The sequence below is a fragment of the Narcine bancroftii genome, chromosome 3, assembly GCF_036971445.1.
Source record: "Narcine bancroftii isolate sNarBan1 chromosome 3, sNarBan1.hap1, whole genome shotgun sequence".
Taxonomy (NCBI): Eukaryota; Metazoa; Chordata; class Chondrichthyes; order Torpediniformes; family Narcinidae; genus Narcine; species Narcine bancroftii.
Genome location: NC_091471.1, coordinates 162,369,796 through 162,396,045, shown reverse-complemented (window position 1 = coordinate 162,396,045; position 26,250 = coordinate 162,369,796). Strand labels below are relative to the sequence as shown.

General features: G+C 40.1%; 1 protein-coding gene across 5 annotated transcripts in view; it reads left to right on the top strand.

Moving 5' to 3' along the window:
• The window catches only part of LOC138757792 (SWI/SNF-related matrix-associated actin-dependent regulator of chromatin subfamily A containing DEAD/H box 1-like), a 155,910-nt gene that overhangs the window by 61,835 nt on the left and 67,825 nt on the right, over positions 1-26,250 (top strand). For all 5 annotated transcript variants that reach the window (XM_069925695.1, XM_069925693.1, XM_069925696.1 and 2 more), the window contains exons 12-19: positions 733-792; positions 4,541-4,616; positions 6,701-6,836; positions 7,079-7,216; positions 17,490-17,585; positions 18,206-18,323; positions 19,553-19,671; positions 25,772-25,960. In XM_069925695.1, coding sequence (XP_069781796.1) covers positions 733-792; positions 4,541-4,616; positions 6,701-6,836; positions 7,079-7,216; positions 17,490-17,585; positions 18,206-18,323; positions 19,553-19,671; positions 25,772-25,960 — 932 coding nt within the window. The remainder of the gene's footprint in view (positions 1-732; positions 793-4,540; positions 4,617-6,700; positions 6,837-7,078; positions 7,217-17,489; positions 17,586-18,205; positions 18,324-19,552; positions 19,672-25,771; positions 25,961-26,250) is intronic.

Genomic DNA, 26,250 nt, shown 5'->3' with positions numbered 1-26,250 from the left:
GGAAGGGAGACCTCAGCTACACATCGTCAGTAGAGGGAAGGGAGACCCCAGTGATATATCGTCAGTAGAGGGAAGGGAGACCGCAGTGATATATCGTCAGTAGAGGGAAGGGAGACCGCAGTGATATATCGTCAGTAGAGGGAAGGGAGACCGCAGTGATATAATCGTCAGTAGAGGGAAGGGAGACCGCAGTGATATAATCGTCAGTAGAGGGAAGGGAGACCGCAGTGATATAATCGTCAGTAGAGGGAAGGGAGACCGCAGAGATATAATCGTCAGTAGAGGGAAGGGAGACCGCAGTGATCTTGTCAGCAATTTTAATCACCCTCTGCACTGATCTCATCCTTTGCAGCTACCATACCACACTATGATGCAACTAGCTAGGATACACTCTGTGCTCGTATAGAACATGGTGGTCGCCTCGCCCTCCACAACCTCTTGAGCTGCGCCTTCCTGGCTAATAAGGAGGTGCTGTGAGTCCGGGATAGGTCATCCTATAAATGCACACCAAAGAACTATCTTCACAACAGAGCTCAAGTTTCTTCCTGGACCACAGATAGCATTTTAGTTTTGGTGGGAAATATTTTTCTTTGCCACAGAATGCCTATAGCATACTCATGGACTACTACCAATCTACAGATTATAAATTGAGAAACTCTGAACTGAAACAAGTACTAATTATTCAGTTTTGGGTTAAATAAACAGAAATGAACATTTTCTTTTTTTTTTCAGATAATTGGATCCGAGAACTTAAGCAGTGGTGTCCTGATCTAAAAGTTCTTCTGTATTATGGTAAGATTTTTAAAGTTTAGATTGGTATGCTGTGATTGGAGAGCAATAATATTTTTGTACATATTTTTTAATTGTCCTACAATTCATTCAAGGAACTATCAATGAAATTAACATAAATTTGGTACTGTAAATTCAGTATCTTATTGTTGCTGTACAGTTTTATAATGAAATGTTTGCTGCTATCTTTACATTTGTTTTTGTTCAAATGATGAGACATTGATAGCTGTAAAATTTCTTGATATTTACATCCTAGTTTATTTCAACATGTTACAAAAGTTTTACAAGAGTTAGGGATGTTTTGAATCTGGCATCCATCTTGCACTTTTTTTAATTTTTGATGAATGATTTGAGGTTTGTTTAGCCATCCAGTAATCATGCCACAGATTTGTCTTTGCTCAATTGAGTTTTTTTTAAATTTTATTGGGAAATCGAATAAGCACTGAAAGGCTTTGTTGAACTACTTTTTGAAGCGTCCTATTCTTTTCGGTATAGGAAACATGCCAACGTATACAGTAGCTCCTAAAAGCACCAAATTTGTTGCATCTTGAATAATGCCAAGAGTCTTGTCCCATGTTGGTCTGTTCCCTGCCTGTAGGGAAATAGTAATTGGCCATATTGTCAGACTTCCTATTGTGCATTGGAGAAAGTTGCCTCTTATGAACAAATCATAATTGACCTTAATAAATGGTAGCAGGAGTAGGCCATTCAGCCCATTCAATTATTATATTTGATCTTTCACCAAAGTGGCACAAATTACTATCATTATCTTAATGTCCAAAAATCTATCAATGTCTGACTTGAATATACTTGACAACTGAATCTCTGCACCTCTCTTGATGGAGAATTGCAAAATTTGCTGCCTTCCGTGGATTAAAATTCTTCGAAGTTGAATAACTGATAGCTTGTTTTGAGGCCAACTGTCATGATAATGAATATGTATGAGATATACCGGAAGTCACGTGGTATGAGAGAGAGATAAGAACACAAGCAGGAGAACAAAGGAAACCGGAGAATAAAAAGACACTAAGAAGTTTAGTGATGGTTTAGGAGCCGTGTTGGTCCAGATGCATGATGGAGGACCAAGAATCATTGCCTATGCCAGCAGATCGTTATCAGATGTGGAGAGAAGATACTTTCAGACAGAGAAAGAAGCACTCGGACTTGTATGGGCCTGTGAGAGGTTCCATGCATATTTATATGGCATTGAATTTGAACCCATCACAGATCATAAGCCATTAGAGGTGATCTATGCTGCTAGATCCAAACCATGTGTCAGAATAGAGAGATGGGTACTCAGACTACAACCCTACAAATATAAAGTAATTCACATTGCAGGGAAAACAAACATTGCAGATCCGCTGTCCAGATTGGTGAAGGATGGAGGTCCACAATCCAAGTCAGAATTGGGAACAGAAACAGAGAGTTTTGTACGCTTCGTAGCTATTCAGTCGACACCGAAAGCTGTGACTACGAAGGAAGTCGAGAGAGAATCCGAACGTGATCCAGAACTCATGGAAGTAAGAGAATGCATACAGAGTGGACAATGGGACAAGTGTACTCACAAGGTTTACATTCCCATTAGAGACGAACTTTGTTGCATCGGACAGTGTGTATTAAGAGGTTGCAGATTGGTGATACCGCAAAGATTGAGACCGAAGATCGTATCCTTAGCGCATGAAGGACACCTAGGTATTGTTGGTACCAAGCAAAACCTCAGGACCAAGGTATGGTGGCCAAGTTGTGATAAAGACGCAGAGAAATTTGTTAAAACTTGTCACGGATGTCAAATCACAAGTAGGAGTAATCCGCCAGAACCGATCCGGAGTACGCAACTTCCGACAGGACCATGGATCGACGTAGCTGTTGATTTTCTTGGACCTTTACCGACGGGTGAATCAATTATGGTAGTGTTAGATTACTACAGCAGATACTATGAGTATGTGGTGTTAAAGTCCACAACCACTGAAAAAACAATACAAGCGTTAGCAGAGATATTCGCAAGATATGGATTACCTGTTACATTATACTCTGACAATGGTCCACAATTCATTTCAGAGACATTTGCGGAATACATGAGGACCACAGGTATCCACCATCATAAAGTAACTCCGAAATGGCCGCAAGCCAACGGAGAAGTAGAGAGACAAAATCAGTCCATTGAAAAACGATTGAGGATTGCACACGCAGAAGGACAAAATTGGCGAGAAGCATTGCCATCTTATGTGGCTGTCTATCGAGCAACACCTCATGCAACCACTGGAAAAAGTCCTGCAGAAGCATTTTTTGGGAGAAAAATCCGCACAAAAATGCCAGAAATAAAGGAAATCCGAGACGACCAGGAGATGAGGGACCACGATGCTGAAAAGAAAGGTGCAGCAAAGCTGTACACAGATTCGAAACGTGGAGCCAAGTACTCAGACATCATGCCAGGAGATAATGTTCTAGTGAGGCATGAAACTGGTGGTAAGCTAGACACACCTTATTACCATCAACCCTATACTGTCGTATCCAGAAGTGGCAGTATGGTGACAGTCAAGTCTCCGACTGGAGTCCTGTATAAAAAAAAAAATGTATCAGGTGTAAAAAGGTACCAGTCCAGAGATACATCGAGCGAAAAGGTTGAAAGGCTAATAAGAGATGCTGAAACTGAGAGACCTGATGATGTTCCAGAGGCAGTTACCAGCACTCCTGATGAAGTGACTAGAGCGCCAGAAACACCCGAAGCCGTGGCGAGCAGTATTTCCGACGCTGAGAGTGAACAACCGAGAAGCGTCGACAATATCGCAGGCAGGCTGAAACGAAACCGGAAAGTGCCCAAACGATACGAAGACTTTGTGCCATAGTTTTAATAAGAACTTTGGGACAGTATTTTAATCTTATATCATAAAGTGCATGTATGAGTGCTGTAGGAAGTAAATTTTATGTAGTTGAGTTATAGTATTACCATTAGTTATGATGTTTGTATGTTTCCAAGGGATATTGGTAAGTGAAGGTAAAGTTTATTTCTGATTAAAGGAGGGATGTCATGATAATGAATATGTATGAAATATACCGGAAGTCACGTGGTATGAGAGAGAGATAAGAACACAAGCAGGAGAACAAAGGAAACCGGAGAATAAAAAGACACTAAGAAGTTTACCTGATAAACTTGTGTTTAATGTTTTATTAGCTTCACATTTTGGGCCACAAATGTGACACCAACCTCTAGTCCAGCCACTGAAAGTTTTACTGCTGCATCTACTTCGACTTGTGTTTGCTTCAACGTGAAACCTTCTTCTAAACTATGGAGAACGTAGGCTCGCTCTACTTCAGATCTCGTCCTAAGATGATCTTCACCTTGCCTCCCTCTTCCCTACTCCTTTTCCAATTCCAGCAATCAATCTGGTGGATCTCCGTTGGATTGCATGCAGATAAAAGCTTTCTTTCTCCAGTGAACCTGATTTACTTTGTGCAACAACTTGGAGGAAATCTTGAAAATGTACACAAAAACTTGAACACAAAATGACATTATTGGTGTTGATAGATGGGCAGATTGCTACCTTCCTACTCTTTAAAATAAGGACGTTGGATCTTTTGCTTCCACTCACAGTGATGGAGCTTTGGTTTAATGTTTCTGCTGAAAGCTATATGTTGTTCTGATAAAATGCAAGGAAGTACATCATGGATTGCCGATTTAACTTAGTAACATTCTTGACTAACTTGTCATCCTCAAATTAATTTGTATAGATTTGATATTTTTAATGTTTAGGATCTTTAGAAGACCGGAAGATTCTCAGATCTGATATTCTTCACAAGTTTGTGGATTTCACTGTAATAGTAACTACGTAAGTGATGCTATTTTTTTGCTGCTCACTGGTGACAAACTGCACATGTTGCATAAATGAGAAATAAATCAATATCTGTATGTGCTGATTGAAACTTGTCTGTGTAGATTGGTATAGAAATGCCGAATGAATGCCTGGCCTGTTGGAAAAATTAAGCCAAGTATCCTGTATGCTTATAAAATATAATAAGGCGTAAACAAAATGTAAAAATATAATGGATAGTACGTTATGCGTATCTGACATATTTTCCTCCGACACTTCTGTCAATCTCAATGCCATCCCATCACTAGCCACATCTTTCCCTCCCCATCCCTATCTGCTTTGTGGCTCAGTGGTGCATTCTTCCCCACCATTCCCTGAGGTGCTTCCTGCTGTAATTGTAGAAGGTGAGAAATTGACCCTAGATCTCCCCCTTCACTTTCATCCAGGGCCACAAACAGACCTTCCAGGTGAGGCAGAACTTAGCATGCACATCAGCCTAATCTGCTGCATTAGGTGTACTTGGTGTGACCTCCTCAACATCATTAAGACCAAATGTAGACTGGGTGACTAATTTGCCAAACCTCTGTTGTCTGCTTGTAGGTCCAAGCTTGAACTCTCATTAGTCAATGATTTCAATTCCCCTCACCATTCCCACTAAGTCATGCCTGTCTTCTGCCTCATCCATAGCCAAGGGAAAGCCAAAGGTAAACTTGAGTGACATCCTTAAACCCCATGGCCTAAATGTTGAATTTTCTCATTTGAGGTAACCTTCCCATCCCATCCCCACTTCTGTTCTGCTCTGTTACCTCCTCCTGTTTTCATTCCAACTTTTCTCCCCTGCTCCCAGTGGCCTCTTTATTCAATATCCTATATCCCCTGCTTCTACTCCTTTCTTTCCCAAGTGAGATACTTGATATCTCCCCTTCCTACTTCAGTCTTGATAAAGGGTGTTGAACTGAAAGGTTGACTGATAATTTTTACCCATGGGTGCAGCTTGGCCCCCTGAGTTTCTCAAGCAGCTCCCTGCTGTGCACAAACAGAAGCTTTGCTGCTATACTTGTACTGCATCACAAGAGGGTGTATAATCTGTTACCATTTTCTTGGTGGCAAAACCGTTGTGCTTCCTGTAGTCATAAATGGGGTTCTACCTCAATTAGAGAGAATTAATGCTGATTTTAATTGATATTATTCAACTTTAATCATTTTAATTTGGAGATGCAGCATGGTAACTGGCTTCTGCGGGCCACAAACCCACACTTCTCAAATCCACCAATGTCTTATTTTTCTTCTTTGGCTTGGCTTCGCGGACGAAGATTTATGGAGGGGGTAAAAAGTCCACGTCAGCTGCAGGCTCGTTTGTGGCTGACAAGTCCGATGCAGGACAGGCAGACACAGTTGCAGCGGCTGCAGGGGAAAATTGGTTGGTTGGGGTTGGGTGTTGGGTTTTTCCTCCTTTGCCTTTTGTCAGTGAGGTGGGCTCTGCGGTCTTCTTCAAAGGAGGTTGCTGCCCGCTAAACTGTGAGGCGCCAAGATGCACGGTTTGAGGCGTTATCAGCCCACTGGCGGTGGTCAATGTGGCAGGCACCAAGAGATTTCTTTAGGCAGTCCTTGTACCTTTTCTTTGGTGCACCTCTGTCACGGTGGCCAGTGGAGAGCTCGCCATATAACACGATCTTGGGAAGGCGATGGTCCTCCATTCTGGAGACGTGACCCATGTCTAATTAACCAACTAACCCCGTACATCTTTGGAATTTGGGGGAATATGCTCAAGCTCTACGGATGGTGCTGGATTCGAACCTGGGTCGTTAGCACTGTAATGGTGTTGTTCTAACAGCTACACTAACTGTGCTGCCCATTCTGTATAATTTTTCTCAAATGTACAAAATATTTCCCAACAACAGAAAATCTACTCGATTGTCATTCACGTGAGATTCTAGGTTTCTTCATTGCTCTGTTGAGGACTAGTATGGGAAAATGGATAAAGGCATTAACCCAAAAAATGAATTAGTTTAGATATTTTTCTATTCCATATCTTGTGGTTCAACTTGTTTGCATCACTTGGCAGTACTACAGTAGTTTTATTTATTGATTTTAAACAACAGGTATACCTGTGCAATCAGTAATGCAGATGATCGTGGCCTTTTTCGCCGCTTGAAGCTTCATTATGCAGTGTTTGATGAGGGCCACATGCTGAAGAATATGAGTTCCATTCGCTACCAGCATCTAATGACATTTAACGTAAGTTGTAAATCATTGAAGTGACTTTTTAGTGCACTATCTTCTTCGCAAATCTGCAAATTCCAAATCTCCATTGTTGATCACTATTTATTGGCAACGGTTTTGAGTTCCTTGTTTCAAATGGTCATTTTCCATGTCTTTCTTTATGTAAGCATTCTTTCCATGGAACTGAATGAAAACACTGTTGGGTAAGGAAGTTAATCTGCCTTGGTAGGAAATTCTGGTTTGCATTTTTTATATAGGCTGAGCATCGTTTGCTGCTGACTGGGACTCCATTGCAGAATAATCTTCTCGAATTGATGTCTCTCTTGAATTTTGTCATGCCGAACATGTTCAGTAGCAGTACCAGTGAGATCCGTAGGATGTTTTCGTCTAAAACCGTAAGTTTGAGATTTTTTTTTAAAATAATTTTCGGAACTAGAGCACTGGTTAAAAAAATAGTGCAACCAGAATTTGAGTCAGCCTTGATTTAGATTGATAAAGAAAACATAACAGTTGCAGAATTTGTTTTTGTAGCGAGGTGCTACACACAGAGCTAATGGAAGAACACATAAGCACCACTGTGGCTGGAGGAAGAAAGATTTAATTTTTTTTTAAAAAGCACCGCTTTTAAATCTCTTCCTGTCCCAAGCTTCTCAGCTGGAAGTGACATCATTATATCATCCCAGCATGCTCTCGTTTGTAGTCTTTTTGGCCATTGAAGAAAGACCTGATGCCATCTTTAGCACAGCTCCACCCTAACCCAGCATCTGCCATTTTGACCGACGGTTCACATGATCACTGTACCGGTGCCGTTACACTTTAACTTTACCAAGTTTTTAAAAAAAAAAAATGAGTGTGCAGTGGCTACAGGAAATGAACACAGTAAGCTAAGCTACTTAAAGTGAACAATATGATAATTTCCCAGCAGTTGTTGAAGGTGCTGGTTTCAGATAAAGAAGAGTTTTGGTGTAAAATGTTAGCTCTGTTGCTCTTACCACAAATTAGACCTGACCTACTACATATTTCTAGCATTTTCAGTTTTATTAAAGAATCATAGGAATATAGGAAGTAGGAACAGGAGTAGGCCGAAAATGGCCCATCGAGCCTGCTCCACCATTCAATACGATCATGGCTGATCTAATTTATGACCTAACTCCACCTACCTGCCTTCTCCCCATATCCCCTAATTCCTCTATCATGTAAAAATTTATTTAACCGAATTTTAAATATGGTTAATGAGGCAGCCTCAACCACTTCCCTGGTTAGAGAATTCCAAACATTCACTACTCTCTGGGAAAAACTATTTTTCCTCATCTCTGTCCTAAATCTACTCCCCCGAATCTTGAGACTGTGTCCTCTCGTTTTAGTTTCCCTGGCCAGCTCAAAAAACCTTCCTACATCTATCCTATCCATACCCTTCATAATCCTATATGTTTCCATAAGATCTCCTCTCATTCTTCTGAACTCAAGCGAATACAATTCTAGACGATTTAATCTTTCATCATAAGTCAACCCCTTCATCCCAGGGATCAACCTAGTAAACCTCCTCTGGACCGTCTCCAAAGCCAGTATATCCTTCCTCAAATATGGAGGTACTCCAGATGCGGTCTCACCAGTACCTTATACAGTTGCAACATTACCTCCCTACTCCTGAATTCAATTCCTCAGCGATGAAGTCCAACATTCTATTTGCCTTCTTAATAACCTGCTGTACCTGCAACCTAACTTTTTGCGATTCATGCACAAGCACTCCCAAGTCCCTCTGCACAACAGCATGCTGTAGTTTTTCACCCTTTAAATAATATTCAGCTCTTATTTTTCTTTCCAAAGTGGATAACCTCACACTTACTAACATTGTATTCTATCTGCCAGACCTTTGCCCACTCATCCAGCTTAACTATATCCCTCTGCAGACTCTCCACATCCTCATTACAATTTGCTCTTCCACTCAATTTGGTGTCATCCGCAAACTTGGCTACACCACATTTTGTCCCCTCCTCCAAGTCATCAATGTAAACGATGAACAGTTGTGGGCCTAACACTGACCCCTGCGGCACCCCACTTATCACTCTCTGCCAACCTGAAAAACTACCATTTATCCCGACTCTCTGCCTCCTGTCAGACAACCAATTTTCAATCCAGGCCATATACTTCCCAAGACTCCACTTTCCTGTAACTTACTGATAAGTCTCTTGTGCGGCACCTTATCAAACACTTTCTGGAAATCCAAATATACAACATCAACCTGTTCCCCTCTATCCACCGCATCCATTATATCTTCAAAGAATCCTAACAAGTTTGTCAAACAAGATCTTCCCTTTCTAAAACCATGCTGCATCTGCCTGATTGACCCCTTACATTCCAAAAGTTTCACTATTTCATCTTTAATGACGGCTTCAAGCATTTTTCCAACTACAGACGTCAAGCTAATTGGCTGATAATTTCCAGTCTTCTGCCTACATCCCTTCTTAAAAAGTGGCGTGACATTTGCTGTCTTCCAGTTGCCGGGACCTGCCCAGAATCCAAGGAATTTTCGTATATGACCACCAATGCATCAACTATAACTTCTGCCATTTCCTTCAGAACCCTTGGATGCATATCATCAGGACCAGGTGATTTGTCTGGCTTTAGTCCCATTAGTTTCTCCATCACTACTTCCTTTGTAACAACTATTTTATCAAGGCCCTCCCCAACATTCGCATCCTTGACTCCGCACTTAGGCATGCTGGACGTGTCTTCCACCGTGAAGACTGACACAAAATATTTGTTTAATGCCTCGGCCATTCCTCATTTTTTGCTACCAGTTTTTCTTTCTCATCCTCCAAGGGTCCTATGTTAACTCTGGCCACCCTCTTCCGTTTTATATATTTATAAAATTTTTTGCTTTCTGTTTTTATATTTTGTGTCAATTTACTTTCATAATACTTTTTCCCATTTCTTATTACCCACTTTGTAACCCCTTGTTGTCTCTTAAAGTTATCCCAATCTTCCAGTTTCCCACTGCTCTTTGCAGCTTTGTACATCTGCGCCTTCAATTTTATACTCTCCTTCATTTCCTTTGTTAACCACGGTTGATTTTTCCCTCCCTTGCTGCCCTTTTTCCTGACCGGAATATATTTTTGTTGAGCATTACAAAATATTTCTTTGAAAATCTTCCACTGTTCCTCAACTGTTTCATCAATTAGCCTGTGCTCCCAGTCCACTCTGCCCAATTCCTCCCTCATCCTATGGTAGTCCCCCCTGTTTAAGCATAATATATTAGTTTTAGATCTAACAATTTCCCCTTTCATCTGAATGAGAAATTCAATCATACTATGATCGCTATTTCCCAGATGGTCTCTGACTATTACATCATTTACTCTACCTACCTCATTGCACAACTCTAGATCCAGGAGAGCATTTTCTCTTGTGGGTTCCTTAACATGCTGCTCAAGAAAGCTATCGTGGATGCATTCTATGAAGTCCTCTTCCAGACTTCCACGACCAACTTTATTTTCCCAATCTATGTGGAGGTTAAAATCCCCCATGACTACTGCCGTATCATTATTACATGCCTCACTTATCTCTCTATTTATTTCCTGTGCCACTAAACTATTGTTATTTGGTGGGCGATAGATAACACTCACCAATAATTTTTTCCCTTTGTTATTCTTTATCTCTACCCAAATGGACTCAATATTATGCTCTTTAGATCTTGTATCATTCCTCACTAGTGCCTGGATCTCATCTTTGAATAAGAGTGCAACTCCACCTCCCTTACCATCCTGTCTATCTCTTTGCACCACCTGATACCCTTGAAAGTTTAATTCCCATTTAGGGTCACCTTGTAGCCATGTTTCCGTGATGGTTACCAAATCATAGGCATGAGTACCGATTTGCGCCTCCAGTTCACTAACCTTATTTCTAATACTGTGGGCATTCAGATAAAGTGCCCTTATGCTCTTTGTCCTTTTAATATCTAGTGACTTCTGTAACCTTTTCTTTTGATTTTTCTGCCCACTATTTTCCTTTGTAATTTTCTTAACACTATCATTGACCCAAAAATTCACTGCACCATCTGATTTTTTTACTTTCTCCTCCCAACATTACTTTTCCTATTTTACTTTTCCTGGCCATTACTTTATCTTCCCTACCCTTTTCTCTATCACTCTGGTTCCCATATCCCTGCCAAATTAGTTTAAACCTTGCCCCACTGCTGTACCAAACATACTTGCCAAAATGTTGACACCTTTTGGATTTAGGTGCAACCCGTCCCTCTTGTAAAGATCATGCCTTCCCCAAAAGAGATCCCAATGATCCAAGAAGCCAAATCCTTACCTTGTACACCAGCACCTCAGTCACACGTTCATTTTCCTCATCCAACGCACCCCTACAGCCGACAAGGTTGTCATCCTTGGCGACTTCAACGCTCGCGTCGGCAAAGACTCAGAAACCTGGCCAGGAATCCTGGGCAAGCATGGCGTCGGCAAGTGCAATGACAATGGGCGCCTCCTGTTGGAGCTCTGCGCAGAACAGCGGCTTGTCATTACAAACACCCTTTTTCAGCAGAGGGACAGCCTGAAGACTACCTGGATGCATCCCCGATCCAAACACTGGCACCTCCTGGACTACATCCTGGTGCAAGAAAGTGACAAACGAGATGTGCTCCACACCAGGGTCATGCCCAGCGCGGAATGCACACTGACCACCGGCTGGTTTGCTGCAAGCTCAACCTTCACTTCAAGCCAAAGCCCAGGAACAGTAAAGCCCCCAGAAAGAGGTTCAATGTTGGAAACCTGCAGTCAGACGAAGTGAGAGGAAACTTCCAGGCAAACCTCAAAGCAAAGCTCAACGATGCAATCCGCCTCATGGACTCGTCCCCTGAAACCCTCTGGGATCAGCTGAAGACTACCATACTGTAATCCACTGAAGAGGTACTGGGCTTCTCCTCCAGGAAAAACAAGGACTGGTTCAACGAAAACAGCCAGGAAATCCAGGAGCTGCTGGCAAAGAAGCGAGCTGCCCACCAGGCTCACCTTACAAAGCCGTCCTGTCCAGAGAAGAAACAAGCCTTCAGTCGCGCATGCAGCCATCTTCAGCGCAAACTCCAGGAGATCCAAAATGAGTGGTGGACTAGCCTCGCCAAGCGAACCCAGCTTAGCACGGACATTGGCGACTTCAGGGGTTTCTACGAGGCTCTAAAGGCTGTGTACGGCCCCTCACCCCAAGTCCAAAGCCCGCTGCGCAGCTCAGACGGCAAAGTCCTCCTCAGCGACAAGATCTCCATCCTCAACCGATGGTCAGAACACTTCCAATCTCTTTTCCGTGCCAACCGCTCAGTCCAAGATTCTGCCCTGCTCCAGCTCCCTCAACAGCCCCAAAGGCTAGAGCTGGATGAGGTCCTCACCCAGGATGAGACATATAAGGCAATCGAACAACTGAAAAGTGGCAAAGCAGCAGGTATGGATGGAATCCCCCCAGAGGTCTGGAAGGCTGGCGGAAAAACTCTGCATGTCAAACTGCATGAGTTTTTCAAGCTTTGTTGGGACCAAGGAAAACTGCCTCAGGACCTTCGTGATGCCACCATCATCACCCTTTACAAAAACAAAGATGAGAAATCAGACTACTCAAACTACAGGGGAATCACGCTGCTCTCCATTGCAGGCAAAATCTTCGCTAGGATTCTCCTAAATAGAATAATACCTAGTGTCGCCGAGAATATTCTCCCAGAATCACAGTGCGGCTTTCGCGCAAACAGGAACTACTGACATGGTCTTTGCCCTCAGACAGCTCCAAGAAAAGTGCAGAGAACAAAACAAAGGACTCTACATCACCTTTGTTGACCTCACCAAAGCCTTCGACACCGTGAGCAGGAAAGGGCTTTGGCAAATACTAGAGCGCATCGGATGCCCCCCAAAGTTCCTCAACATGGTTATCCAACTGCACGAAAACCAACAAGGTCGGGTCAGATACAGCAATGAGCTCTCTGAACCCTTCTCCATTAACAATGGCATGAAGCAAGGCTGTGTTCTCGCACCAACCCTCTTTTCAATCTTCTTCAGCATGATGCTGAACCAAGCCATGAAAGACCTCAACAATGAAGACGCTGTTTACATCCGGTACCGCACGGATGGCAGTCTCTTCAATCTGAGGCTCCTGCAAGCTCACACCAAGACACAGGAGAAACTTGTCCGTGAATTACTCTTTGCAGACGATGCCGCTTTAGTTGCCCATTCAGAGCCAGCTCTTCAGCGCTTGACGTCCTGTTTTGCGGAAACTGCCAAAATGTTTGGCCTGGAAGTCAGCCTGAAGAAAACTGAGGTCCTCCATCAGCCAGCTCCCCACCATGACTACCAGCCCCCCCACATCTCCATCGGGCACACAAAACTCAAAACGGTCAACCAGTTTACCTATCTCGGCTGCACCATTTCATCAGATGCAAGGATCGATAACGAGATAGACAACAGACTCGCCAAGGCAAATAGCGCCTTTGGAAGACTACACAAAAGAGTCTGGAAAAACAACCAACTGAAAAACCTCACAAAGATAAGCGTATACAGAGCCGTTGTCATACCCACACTCCTGTTCGGCTCCGAATCATGGGTCCTCTACCGGCATCACCTACGGCTCCTAGAACGCTTCCACCAGCGTTGTCTCCGTTCCATCCTCAACATTCATTGGAGCGCTTTCATCCCTAACGTCGAAGTACTCGAGATGGCAGAGGTCGACAGCATCGAGTCTTCGCTGCTGAAGATCCAGCTGCGCTGGGTGGGTCACGTCTCCAGAATGGAGGACCATCGCCTTCCCAAGATCGTGTTTATATGGCAAGCTCTCCACTGGCCACCGTGACAGAGGTGCACCAATGAAAAGGTACAAGGACTGCCTAAAGAAATCTCTTGGTGCCTGCCACATTGACCACCGCCAATGGGCTGATATCGCCTTAAACCGTGCATCTTGGCGCCTCACAGTTCGGCGGGCAGCAACCTCCTTTGAAGAAGACCGCAGAGCCCACCTCACTGACAAAAGGCAAAGCAGGAAAAACCCAACACCCAACCCCAACCAACCAATTTTCCACTGCAACCATGTCTGCCTGTTCCGCATCGGACTTGTCAGCCACAAACGAGCCTGCAGCTGACGTGGACATTTACCCCCTCCATAAATCTTCGTCCGTGAAGCCAAGCCAAAGAAGAGACATTCTTTTCATCACTTGCATTTGGAACAGGTAGTAATTCCGAGATCACCACCCTAGCGTTCCTGTCTTTCAGCTTTCGTCCCAGCTCACTGTAATCCCTTTTCATTACCTCCTCCCTTTTCTTGTCAATGTCATTTGTACCAAGACATCAGGCTGCTCTCCCTCTCCTCTCAGAATATTTTGGACCTGATTTGTGATATCTCATACCCTTGCACCAGGGAGGCAGCACACCATGTGGGTATACTTATCTGGCTCACAGAACCTCCTGTCTGTACCCCTGACAATGGAGTCCCCAATAACTACTGCATTTCTCCTTTTCCTTTTCTTTTGCACCACTCTGCCAGGCTCATTGCCATTGACCTGATGCCCATGGTCATCTTCTGTCCGGTCATCTCCCTCAACAGAATCCAACACAACATAACTGTTGCTGAGTGGGATAGTCACTGATGTGCTCTCTATTTTTCTCGCTTTTTTCTTTTCCCGCCATGACGGTTTCCCACTTACCTGACACGGGTTCTGGAGTATTTATCGCCCTGAAATTTGAGTCGATTAACTCCTCACTCTCTCTTACAAGCCGCAGGTCATCAATCTGCAACTCCATATCCCTAATTCGCTCCCTTAGTAACTACATCTCGGTACATCTGGTGCAGATGTGGCCATTTGGGAAGGTGGAGGTCACCCATTGTTCCCACATCTGACACCCAGTACAGAGCACTAACCCTATTGGTATGACTGAATATGAAGGCAAATAACTCAGCTTACCTTTTCTCCTTGCCTGCTTTCGCCGAAGCCTGATAAGCCAAAGCCAGGAAGTCTCACTCCTTCACTGCTCCACTCACTCACTGAGCCACACCTCACTGGCCGCTTCCTCCCCTTTCACTCCTTTTATTGGCCCCTTGACCAATTAGCCCTGTCACTTTCAGCAAGCTCCTCCTCCTCTAATTCACAGCCCGATTCTCTCCAAGTTCCTCCTCCGACTCCCAGCCGAACCAAGTAGGCCCAAGCCCCGGTAAGCCCCCGACTTTAATAGCTTACCTTCTCCTCACTTTCAGCGAGCTCCTCCTCCTCTGATTCCCAGCCCGACTCTCTCCAAGCTCCTCCTCCAACTCCCAGCTGAACCAATTTCATCCAGTGGATTGAATGGCCATCTATGTCATAAAACTAAGACTCCAAATGAATTGCTGCTATGTATGAAGAGTTCTTTTAAAAAAGACTAAGCCTACAGTGTAAAGAGAACATTTTCCTGGTGGACCTTATTTTTGTCTTAATGCTACACATCCAACTCAATTACGGCATAGTTTTTGTGCCGTGACAGTATATAGATATGTTTTTGGGAGATAAATTGGAGCAGATTTTTTTTAAGTGTAGGTCACATACAAACACTTTAAAATAGATCTTTCTTAAAATACTGGAGCTCTACTAGACATGTCGGTATCCCAGAGCCTTTGCAAAAGCTTTGGAGAGTGCCCAAGACACTTCACTAATGGATTGTTGTTTACCATATGGCAACAGATGAAAGAACTTGTCAGAGCCACAGATTGTCTGGAGTAGGACTTGCTGTTCTAAGAGGGTCGTGTGTGTTTGCAAGCAGAGAAAGTCAAACAGGTTTTCTCAGACAGAGGGACAGAGATCGGTTCTGCAGTGATACAGTCAGCAGCAGCAGCTGGGACTGGAACAGGACAAGCTGGCACGCTTGTGGAAAACCCCATTTGGAAGAGGGCTTAGTTCATACTGGTCAAAGCCCTTGTGGGTCATGCAAGAGGAGAGGACTGGCTGTCTAATGTTTCACTTGAAATAAGAGAAACAGAAAGAAACTCAGTGGTGACCTGAAAGAGGTTATCATCTGGAGAACCCTGAAGGGGGCAAGTTTCTTCGGCAAGACACTGAAGTGGCTGATTAAAGGAATCCATTGTGGATATCCAACAAGAACCTTCCTGAGCGGTGACCATTTACCTTTCAAGCACCAAAGCCTGGTGAACTTTATAAATGGTTAAATTCTGTGCACAGTATAAGAATTGCCTGCAACCAGTGTAAGGTAAAACATCATGAGATGGGAATGTGTAGGGAGTTACCCTGTACAAGGCTGTAACAAGAAGGGGAGGTGTCCTTGTACTCCTGTTAGGTAAAACATCATGAGATGGGAATGTACGGGGCAGTAACAAGATGTGAATGCATCCTTGTACTTACAAGATAAGAGAGACATTGATGGATTGAGAGGCAGGAAGCTAGCAGGGAAAGGATAGCAACAGTTTTAGTCATTGGACAAGTAATGATATGATGATGTTCTAAGCACATATCCAAGGGTATAAAAAAATCACCATTTTGCTGATAACGGCAGAATGCATTCTCCGACTAACATGTTTAGTCGCAAGTGTTACAATCCGGTAATAAAGAACAAAGAACCCTGATTTCGACTCAGCCTGGTGTTTGTCTCACTCATTCATGAACAAAGCAGACCTAACACCAGTGAATTTGGACTGAATCAAAGAACTTTTCTGAACTTACACACACATTACATACACGTGTGCTTAGAATTAGAAGGGGGTTAAGTCAATAGTGATAAGTTAAAGCGTGATTCTGTTTTCATGTTTAAAAATAATCAAAAGCAACTTTTGTTTAAGTAACCTTTTGTCTTGGTGAATATCTATTGCTGCTGGGTTTTGGGGTCCTCTGGGCTCATAACAGTATCAATTGAAAAGAATGCTGCAAAGACACCTGAAGGATTTTCTCAAGAAAACTAATTTAGTGCAAATGTAGGCTGGAGAGAATAGGCTACCAAATGTAGGCAATGAAGCCAAACTACCATTAAAGCCAGTTCCATTGAGATACAGCTTCCTTTGTTTGCTGAAGGGTTAAAAAAAAAACACATGGGAAGAGAAAGGAAACAAATTAATCCAATTGACAGTTTTCTGGCATTATAACACCTGTCATTTCTGCAGGATGAGCGCTAGAGCTAGATTAAGATTGCTGAGACATCTTGTTTCTATCTATAGAAATCATCCCTGAAGGAAGGAGTTCACCACATCTGCTGAAATTGTGTTGCATGTCATATTATGGATAATGTTTTCCAATAATAACACAATATTCTCTTCAGTAAACATCTCTGAACTTCACAATGTTGTCGTCAAACTTGAATTGCATTGATCCTCATTTACAGTTCCAGCCACTAGTCTGTACTCTAGATCTTGATCACAGATTCAATAATAGATTGTGGAACTTTATTCTCGTTATTGGTCAGTGTTTAAATAATATTGAAACATTTATTGCTGCAAAAAATGGATACTTGCCCATTAAGGCTGTGTTTCATTTAGTAATCATGTATAGTTGATATTTTACTTTTTTGTTAATAACAATGTCTATAGTGGCTCATGTACTTGAATTTTCTTTAAAATAATTATTTTCATGTGTTTTTCTGACCCTCAATGCAAGAACATACTTACATGACTGCCAATAAATCCTGCACATTTGCTATTCATTTATGCTTTGTTCTTCCACTGTAGAAAATCTTGGAGCAACAAAGCACTTTTGAAAAAGGGAGAATTGCTCATGCTAAGAAAATCATGAAGCCATTTATCTTGAGGAGAGTGAAGAGTGAGGTAATGCAGTTCAATCTACAATATGTGAAAGATTTTAGGATTTGTGAAGAGCATGAGTGCAATTTTTGGTTTGCATTTGACATTGTGCAGAAAGTCTCCAGATAATGCAATTTTCTATAATTGTTAAAAATGTACAAGCTCTAGGTTTACAGTGTTAAGTTATTGACTCAATATTACATTTGCTAGTACAAACAGATGTGTTGTGCAGTCTATTGCAAATGCGAACTTGGCTTCATTCCATAATTTTGTTCATGATGCAATCAATCTATTGTCCCTTATTTTATTTTAATCGTCTCTCCTATTGGATGCAGGAAGTTAGAAAGACCTGATACTTTTTGGTGAAATAAAACATTGAGAATATACAAATTAATGAAGATATTAAATGCATGTTTATGCAGCATTATGGTAGGTAGGCAACCATTTTAATAATGATTTTAACTAAAAGTGCACAAGAAAATTACCGTAGAAAGTAAATAAAGTGCTGATGCAGATTCTAAACCGCTTTTGATATTCTAATGCTTTAATTGGTTGTAGGTCAACGCATTAAAATTTGAAAATAGCTAGTGTACATTTTTTTTTAAAATCTTGATTATTCACTTTAACTAATTTGGTTGTTTTAGGTGTTGAAGCAACTGCCACCCAAACAAGATCGAATAGAGATTTGTGCAATGTCGAATAATCAGGAGCGGGCATATGCTGCCCTCTATAAGAAGTTAAAGAAATCTATCAACAGTAATGGTATGTTGACTCTGTAATATTTGACACTGTTCTTATTAGATGTCTTTTCCATTTATTTTGTATTTATCTCAAGTAATTTGTTCCATTTAGACCAAAGCCATGATTTGTACCTATCACTACTCTATATATAAGGAAACACAATGGTAGATTTGCAACCTCACCGCTCCAGTGGTCTGTGTGCAATCATAATCTCTAGATTAGTCTGTGTGGAATTTGCACATTCTCCCTGTGATCATGCAGACTTTTTTTCATGTGCTCCAGTGTCCTCCCACAGTCCAAAGGGATGTGTGTTGGTACTGTAAATTATCCTTAAGTGTTGTGGCTTGGCAGGGTGGGGGGGGGGGTGGAATGATTGTACATTGGGAGAATAAAATGGAATAGTATTAATGGATACTTAATAGTTGGCACAGCCTGTTTGCATACTGTATAATTCTGATATTTGGCAAATTGAAATCTAGTAGGGCTTTGGTTACTCATATTGTTAAAGAGAATAAACATCAATAACTTATGTGGATTGTTATGTGAAGAACATTAGTACAATAATTGACATTGTTGCATGGTATCCACCACAAACAACTGGTATTGCTGTGCTCTAGCACTGCCCACAAAAAGTTCTATGGAATGCTGTTCTTTAAGTCCATTTTGCAGTAAGGTTTTTTTTTAAAAGGAACATTTCAATATCTTTACAACATCAGGTAACTAAGCATCATGGCCCTGAGAGTTCCACAAAATCAGTAAAGTTATTTTTGGGCTTGACTAATCATGTTCTAAAATCTACTTCTTTTGGAAATGAGCAGCTTTTCACTTCTCAATTTGTCAGCATTATTTTACCCTGTTTTGGAAATATAATTCTGTACAGTAAATGGATAGTTTAATTATTAGATTTTTCTCCTTTTTATTTTCTTTGCCTAAAGAAACAAGAACAATTTTCAAATATTGTTTGTGTGAAATTTAGTTCCAAGAGTGGATATTTCCCATTATGAAAGTTGGGCTATGGAGCTTGATTTAGATTAGGAATGTGAACCTATAGTATGGTCCCCATTTTACCAATTGAATCTTTAATTTTCATGGTTGATGTCAAAATCATAGATTTGTACAACATAGCACCTCTGCCAAACATGTCCATGCTAACCCTTATACCCACTGGTTTTATTTTCCTATTTTCTGTTAAAAATGCCTGGTGTATAGTCTACTCTTTTCACTACACTGCAATTAATTGTTTACCACAGAAAAAACTGAGTTATGTAATGTAATGATGCAACTTCGAAAGATGGCAAATCACCCATTGCTCCATAGGCAATATTATACAACTGAGAAGCTAAAGAAGATGGCAAAGCTTATGAAGAAGGTAAGCCTTGTGTCGGATCATAACGTTTGTCATGATTTTGGGACTTGACAATACAACTTTAGTTGACTTCAGGTCTGAGCCCTTCAGGAGTGCTGAAAATCTGGCAGGCATCTGAATAAAAAGAGATGGAGATTGGGAAAAGGAGAAAGGGTGGAACAAAGGCTAATAGGCAACAGGTGAATACAGGTGACAGTGTTGAAGCTGAGAAGTAATTGGGGGGAGACCTAAGAAAGATAGCTGTGTAATAAGCAAAGAAAGGGATTGGGTGGTAGTTGGGGGGGGGGGGGGGGGCGGCGGCGTGCCACATGATGACATGGGACTAGACTTGGAATCCCTTCTCTCTCTGTGAAAGTTTCAAAAAAAGTTTAAAAAGCTGAAGTGATTAAAAGAAAATAGAAAAAAAGCTGTTGGAGGGCCTATAGAACATCTCAGAATGCCACCTAAGAAGGATAAAACAATTACTATCTTTCAAGAACTTGAACAAGAAAAGGAAGCAGATGAAGAAGAGAGGACTATCTTGAAGGAGGATCCTGGAGCTGTCCGAAAGTTAGGAGCCTGTGGGGATGTCTGGAGCTGGGGAGACCTTGGGCGTCACTGTGCAAGGTCTCCCCGACAATGGCCACCTGCCACAGGAGAAGAAGTGACTCTGGGCATGAGTGAGGAGTTGCACGTGCAGAGCACAGAAAAAAAGGGAGGCTATTTTTTTAAAAAAGGCTCAAGAAGCCTCTAGCTCCAGCGATCAAGAACAGGAAGAAAAGGAAACCTATGTAGAACATAGAGTTTTGGCTAAAAAACAAGAGAAAACAAAAGAGACATGTATCTGCAACAGAAATGAAAAAATATATGGATACTTTTCAGCAATTGACAATCGAAGTTAAAAAATGTAATGAAAGTATAACTGAAAATAAGGGTTATACAAAAAAGGTGGAAAAAATATTGTTGCAAATGATATTCAAAATGTTAAAGATCAAGTGAAAAAAGTTCAAGCAGAAGCAGCCACAACACAAGATCAATTAACTCAAAAAAATTGTTAGAAAACTTCAGTATAGGAAATAATATAAAAATTGTTGGACTTAAAGAAGACAATGAAGGACAAGACATGAAGAGATTTTTGCAATGTTGCATCCTGCAATTTTTGGGGGTAACTGAATTTCAAGGAGATATTGAGATTGAAAAAGCCCATAGAGCATTATGACCAAAACTGTAGCCAGATCAAAAACCATCTTCAATACTGGTGAAGTTATTTCATTGTGAACTGAGGGTAAAGATCCTGGAACTGCCGGCGAAACAAGCAGAAGAGAGGCAATCACTGTTAATTTATAATGGAAATAAGGTCTTCTTTTACCCTGATATATAAGTTTTGATTTGTTGAAAAAAAGAAAAGAATTCAATGCTGTTAAAAATGTGGTATGGAAAAAAAATGTTATACTTTTGTTTTAAGTTACCTGGCAGTACTGAAGATTTTTGTTCTTGAAAGAAAAAATAGATTTTTTTCAGAACCCAATGAAGCAAAAGTGTTTGCAGATTCATTGCCTGAGAAAGAGAGACAAGAACTGGGTGATGCTTGAAATGAGAGAAGATGCAGAAAGATTTCAGCTGAGGATATATGATTTGTTTTGAAAGAGTATTAGGGAGGAAAGTTCTTGCCCTATAGATCTATGAAAAACTGAAATTGGCAATTGGTAGAGATTGAATAGATTGGAGGCAATAAAAGACAGTATAATATTTCCAGGGAATGAGTTGGGAGTGTGAGCCTGGCTTCTGCGGAGTCATGTGAGCGGTTGTGATTTTGATCATGACTCCTATAGATCAGGGAAGTAAGGATGTATTACTAATAATGTACAACTTTGGTGGGGGTGGGTGGGTTCTATCCTCTTCTGTTTTTCTTTTTTCTTACTAATACATCTAAATATAACTATTATGAATTATATTGTTTTGAATGAGAGAGGAATGGAGGTGGACAGATGGACAATTAGTAGATTATGTGGAAGACTAGATGGCTGATAAATTGAATTTTATTAGTATTAATATTAATGGGTATAAAATCAAATAAACCTGAAAAAATTATTAGTATATATGAAAAAACTTAAAGTGGACATAGCTTTTTTTTACAAGAAACACATTTGACAGAAAAGGAATGTGAAAAATTAAAAAGAAATTCGGTAAGGACCGTAGAAGCGTTATTATTTAACTCTAAGGCTAGAGGTACAGCAATATTGATAAATAAAAAATACTACCAATTAAAATACCGGATACTAGTATAGATGTTCATGGAAGGTATGTTATGGTAAATTGTCAGATCTATTTGGAACAATGGGCCCTAATGAATATGTACACACCAAATGTAGATGATGGTAAATTTATGCAAGATGCTTTTATAATTTATCCAATGCTAATGGGAATATTATCTAGGGGGAGATTTTAATCTTGCTTTAGACCCTAAGTTAGATAAGTCGGGAGATAAAATTATGAAGAATAAAGTAGTAAAAATGGTAAGAGATTTAATGAAAGATATGTACCTAGTGGATATTTGGAAGAAAATTAATCCAAATGAAAGGGATTATTCCTTTTACTTTTTTTGATATAAAACATATTCACGAATAGATATGTTTCTAATTTCTACACAAATTCAAGCACGAGCTTTATCAGATCATTCACCTCTAACTTTGCCAATTTTGTTTGAAGAAGAGCAAAAGATAGGTTATAGATATAGGTTAAATACAACTTTATTGAAGAAAAAAGAATTCTGTGATTACCGTAAATATTCAAGTATAATGCAAAAAAATTCCCCCTTTTCCCCCTCAAAAATAGGGGGGGTGGTCGCATTATACACGGGAGTAAGAAAATTTTTTTAAATTTCTGCAACTCGCGACTTAGGTAGGTGGGGGGAGGGGAGGGGGGTCGTGAGAGACACCAGCATGACTCAGGTGGGTGAGGGGACAGGGGGTCGTGAGAGACGACATCGCGAATCGAGCGGGCAGAGAGAAGCCAGCATGACTCAGGCAGGTGAGGGGAGGGGAGTCGTGAGAGATGGCAGTGCGACTCGGGCGAACGGCCGGAGAGACAGCAGCGTGACTCAGGCAGGTGAGGGGAGGAAGGGTCGTATTATACAGGGTGGTAAAATTTTTCCCCCTTTTTCCCCTCAAAAATGGGGGGGTCGCATTATACACAAAATGCATTATACACGAATATTTATGGTATATGAGGCAACAGGTAAATTTTTTTCTTGAAACCAATAAAGATTCAGTTACGACTAAGTTTATACTATGGGACTATATGAAGGCATATTTAAGAGGTAAAATAATAAGCTATACTTCTAAAATAAAGAAAGATTATATGTAAGAAGTAGATCAGTTAGTAAATGAAATAATGAAATTAGAGAAGGAAATTCAAGTGCAATAAGACAAGGAGAAAAAGTTGTTAGCGTCAAAGAAATTAAAATTTAATTTGATGCAGACTTGTAGAATGGAGAGAGATATAATGGGTGAACTGGCTCAAAGTTTTAGTATGGCAATTAAAAACTGAACAAATTTTTAGAACAATAACTGCAACTAAGAATCCTACAAGTCAAATTACTTATAAAGCATGAGAAATAAATGATAATTTTAAGGAATTTTATGCTAAACTTTACCATTCAGAATCTATGAAAGATAATAATAAAATAAAAGATTATTTGAGACAAGTTAAACTGCCTGTGTTAAAGGAAGATGAAAAGTTAAGGTTGTCTGAATTTTTTTCTGAAATAGAAATATACGAGACCCTAATGTCTTTACAGAATAATAAGGCACGACGCAAAGATGGTTTTTCACCAGAATTTCATTAAGAGTTTAAGGAGTTATTAATGCCTGTATTAATGGAGTTTTTAGTCCAAATGAAAAGGTAGATGATTTACAAGAATCATTTAAAACCGTGTGAATAACAGTGATTCCAAAGAAAGGGAAAGATTGTTTACAACCTTCTTCATATAGACCTATATCATTATTAAATACAGATTACAAAATTGTATCGAAATTACTAGCCAATAGGTTAGCTGAATTTTTTGCCAAAATTAATAAATGTAGATCAAACTGGTTTTATTAGGAACAGAAGAGCAACAGATAATATTGTTAAATTTTTAAGTTTGATAAATATAGCACAAAATCGAAAGATCCCAGTGGTGGTGGTAGCATTAGATGCAGAAACACTTAATGCTTTTGGAATCCCAAATACTTTTATAAATTGGATAAAGGCGATATATGATCAGCCAAAACCAAAAGTGTTTACAAATAAACAAATGTCAAAGCCTTTTTTCGTTAGAATGGTCTTCTAAGCAAGGTTGCCTATTATCTCCTTTTTTATTTGCATTAGCATTTGAGCCATTAGCAGAAATAATTAGAACTGATAAAGAAATTAAAGGTTTTGAAGAAGGTAATAAATATCATAAAATGAGTTTATTTGTAGATGATGTTATAGTATATTTAACGAGATCAGAAATATCATTAAATAAGTTGAACGAGAGATTAAAACAATACAGACTAGTATTGGGTTATGAAGTCAATGTTGATAAAAGTGAGGTGATACCTTCGTGTAAAAGATTGACAAAATTTAAATGGCAAAATTAGGCATTTAAATATTTGGGAATAAAAATTAATAGGAATATTAATAATTTAAGTTAAATTATTTGGCATAATTTAAAAAAAATGTTGAAAGAGGATTTAAGAAGATGGAAAGATTTATCAATAACATTAATAGGACAGGTGAATTGTGAATATGAATATTTTTCCAAGATTACAATATTTATTTCAATTGTTACCTATTCATGTACTAGAATCATTCTTTTGAAGTTTGAATAAAATAATACAAGAGTTTATTTGCAAAGGCTAGATGTCAAGAATTGGTTGGAAAAATTAACGAGGAAATTTGATCATGGAGGTTTGAAATTATCTAATTCTAAGAATTATTTCAAAGCAGCTCAATTGAGATTTTTGTCCTCTTGTTATCTTAGGGGTAAAAAAGGAACTTGGGTTCATATTAAAATGAATAAAATTTGTGAATTTATCCAAGAGAAAATTTTGTATGAATGGAATAGTGAATTGTTCAAAGGAACTAAGGAGACATTAGTTTTAAAAGATTTATTCAAAATATGGAATGGAATCCATATTGATTAATATTATATTCATTGAATTTTTGGTGTGAATTGATACAAAATAATTTTTTTTAAAAGGGAAAGGGTGGAGGACTGAAGGGTTGAAAGGGAGAAAAAGATGAGAGAAGGCGACTGGGAGTGTATTCATGGAAATTGGAGAAGTTGATGTGAACGCTGTCTGGTTGGAGACTGCTGACATGGAATATAAGGTGTTGTTTCTCCAATTTGTGGGTAACCTTAGTAGTATGTTAGGACATGAACAGACATGTCATTGTGGCAATGGAGTGAGGAACTGAAGGAATTAGCAAGCTATTGCAGTGGACAGAACAAAAGTGCTCCACAAAACCATCTCTGAGTTCGTCCAGTGTCACTGATGTAGAGGAGGCTGCATCAGGAGTACTGGAATCACTAAATCTGCCCTATGGATTCATGTGAAGTGTTGCCACATTTGGAAGATACTGGTAAGGGAGAAGATGTCATTGCAAGTGCAATAAATTGGGCCTTTCTCCATCTCGGCCAAATGACAATGCCTCCTGTATTTTAGCAGTTACCTTGGTGCTATTACAGCACCAGAAACCTTGTTCAAATCTGATGCTGTCTGCAAGGAGCTTGTAAGTTTTCCCTATGACTGCATGGGTTTCTTCTGAGTGCTTCAGTTTTCTCCCATGTTCCAAAGACATACGGGATTAGGAGGTTAATTGCTCACATGGGTGTATTTTGGCGATGCAGGTTTGTGGGCCGGTATTTTTAAAATTTTTAACAAGGTTCATCCTGGACTGCCAGTTTAGACATTTCTTCTATCTGTTGATTGGCATTGTTTACCTCAAGTGTAATCAAAGTTGAATAACTTCTTCATCAAGCTTAACTGTGCTTTAAGGCTTGACTGAACTAGGCTCCTGTGAAACCAGCCAGGGCTTGTTTTGTGTGTGATTAAAATACAACAAGCTAGTTAATTGTTTATTCTTACTTTTCTAGGAGCCCACACATAGAGATGCCAATACTGATCTCATTCTTCAAGACATGGAGGTGATGACCGATTTTGAATTGCACCTTCTATGTCAAGAGTACAGCACCATAAGGAGCTATCAGTTAGAAATGGACTTGCTGTTGGATTCGGGAAAGTTCCAAATATTAGAGAATATACTTTCAGAACTCAAAAAGGAGGTAATTTTATTAAAACTAAGTTTATAATGTTAGTTTGGAGAGTCATGGTGAAACCAAATTTGGAAAAAAATTTATGTATAGTCTTCTGGTGATTTTTTTAAATTTAAATTGGCCACACATACAGCAAATATATTCAGTGTATTAGTGCAGTAGCATTTGGAAACTAGTATTCCTGGTTTGAAGATGTATTATAGGAGATTTAATTTTTCTCTTTCCCACTGAGTATTTTGGCTGGAATGAATATAAATGGTTTGCATGATTGTAAACCAATTCCATGCTGATAGAGGGAC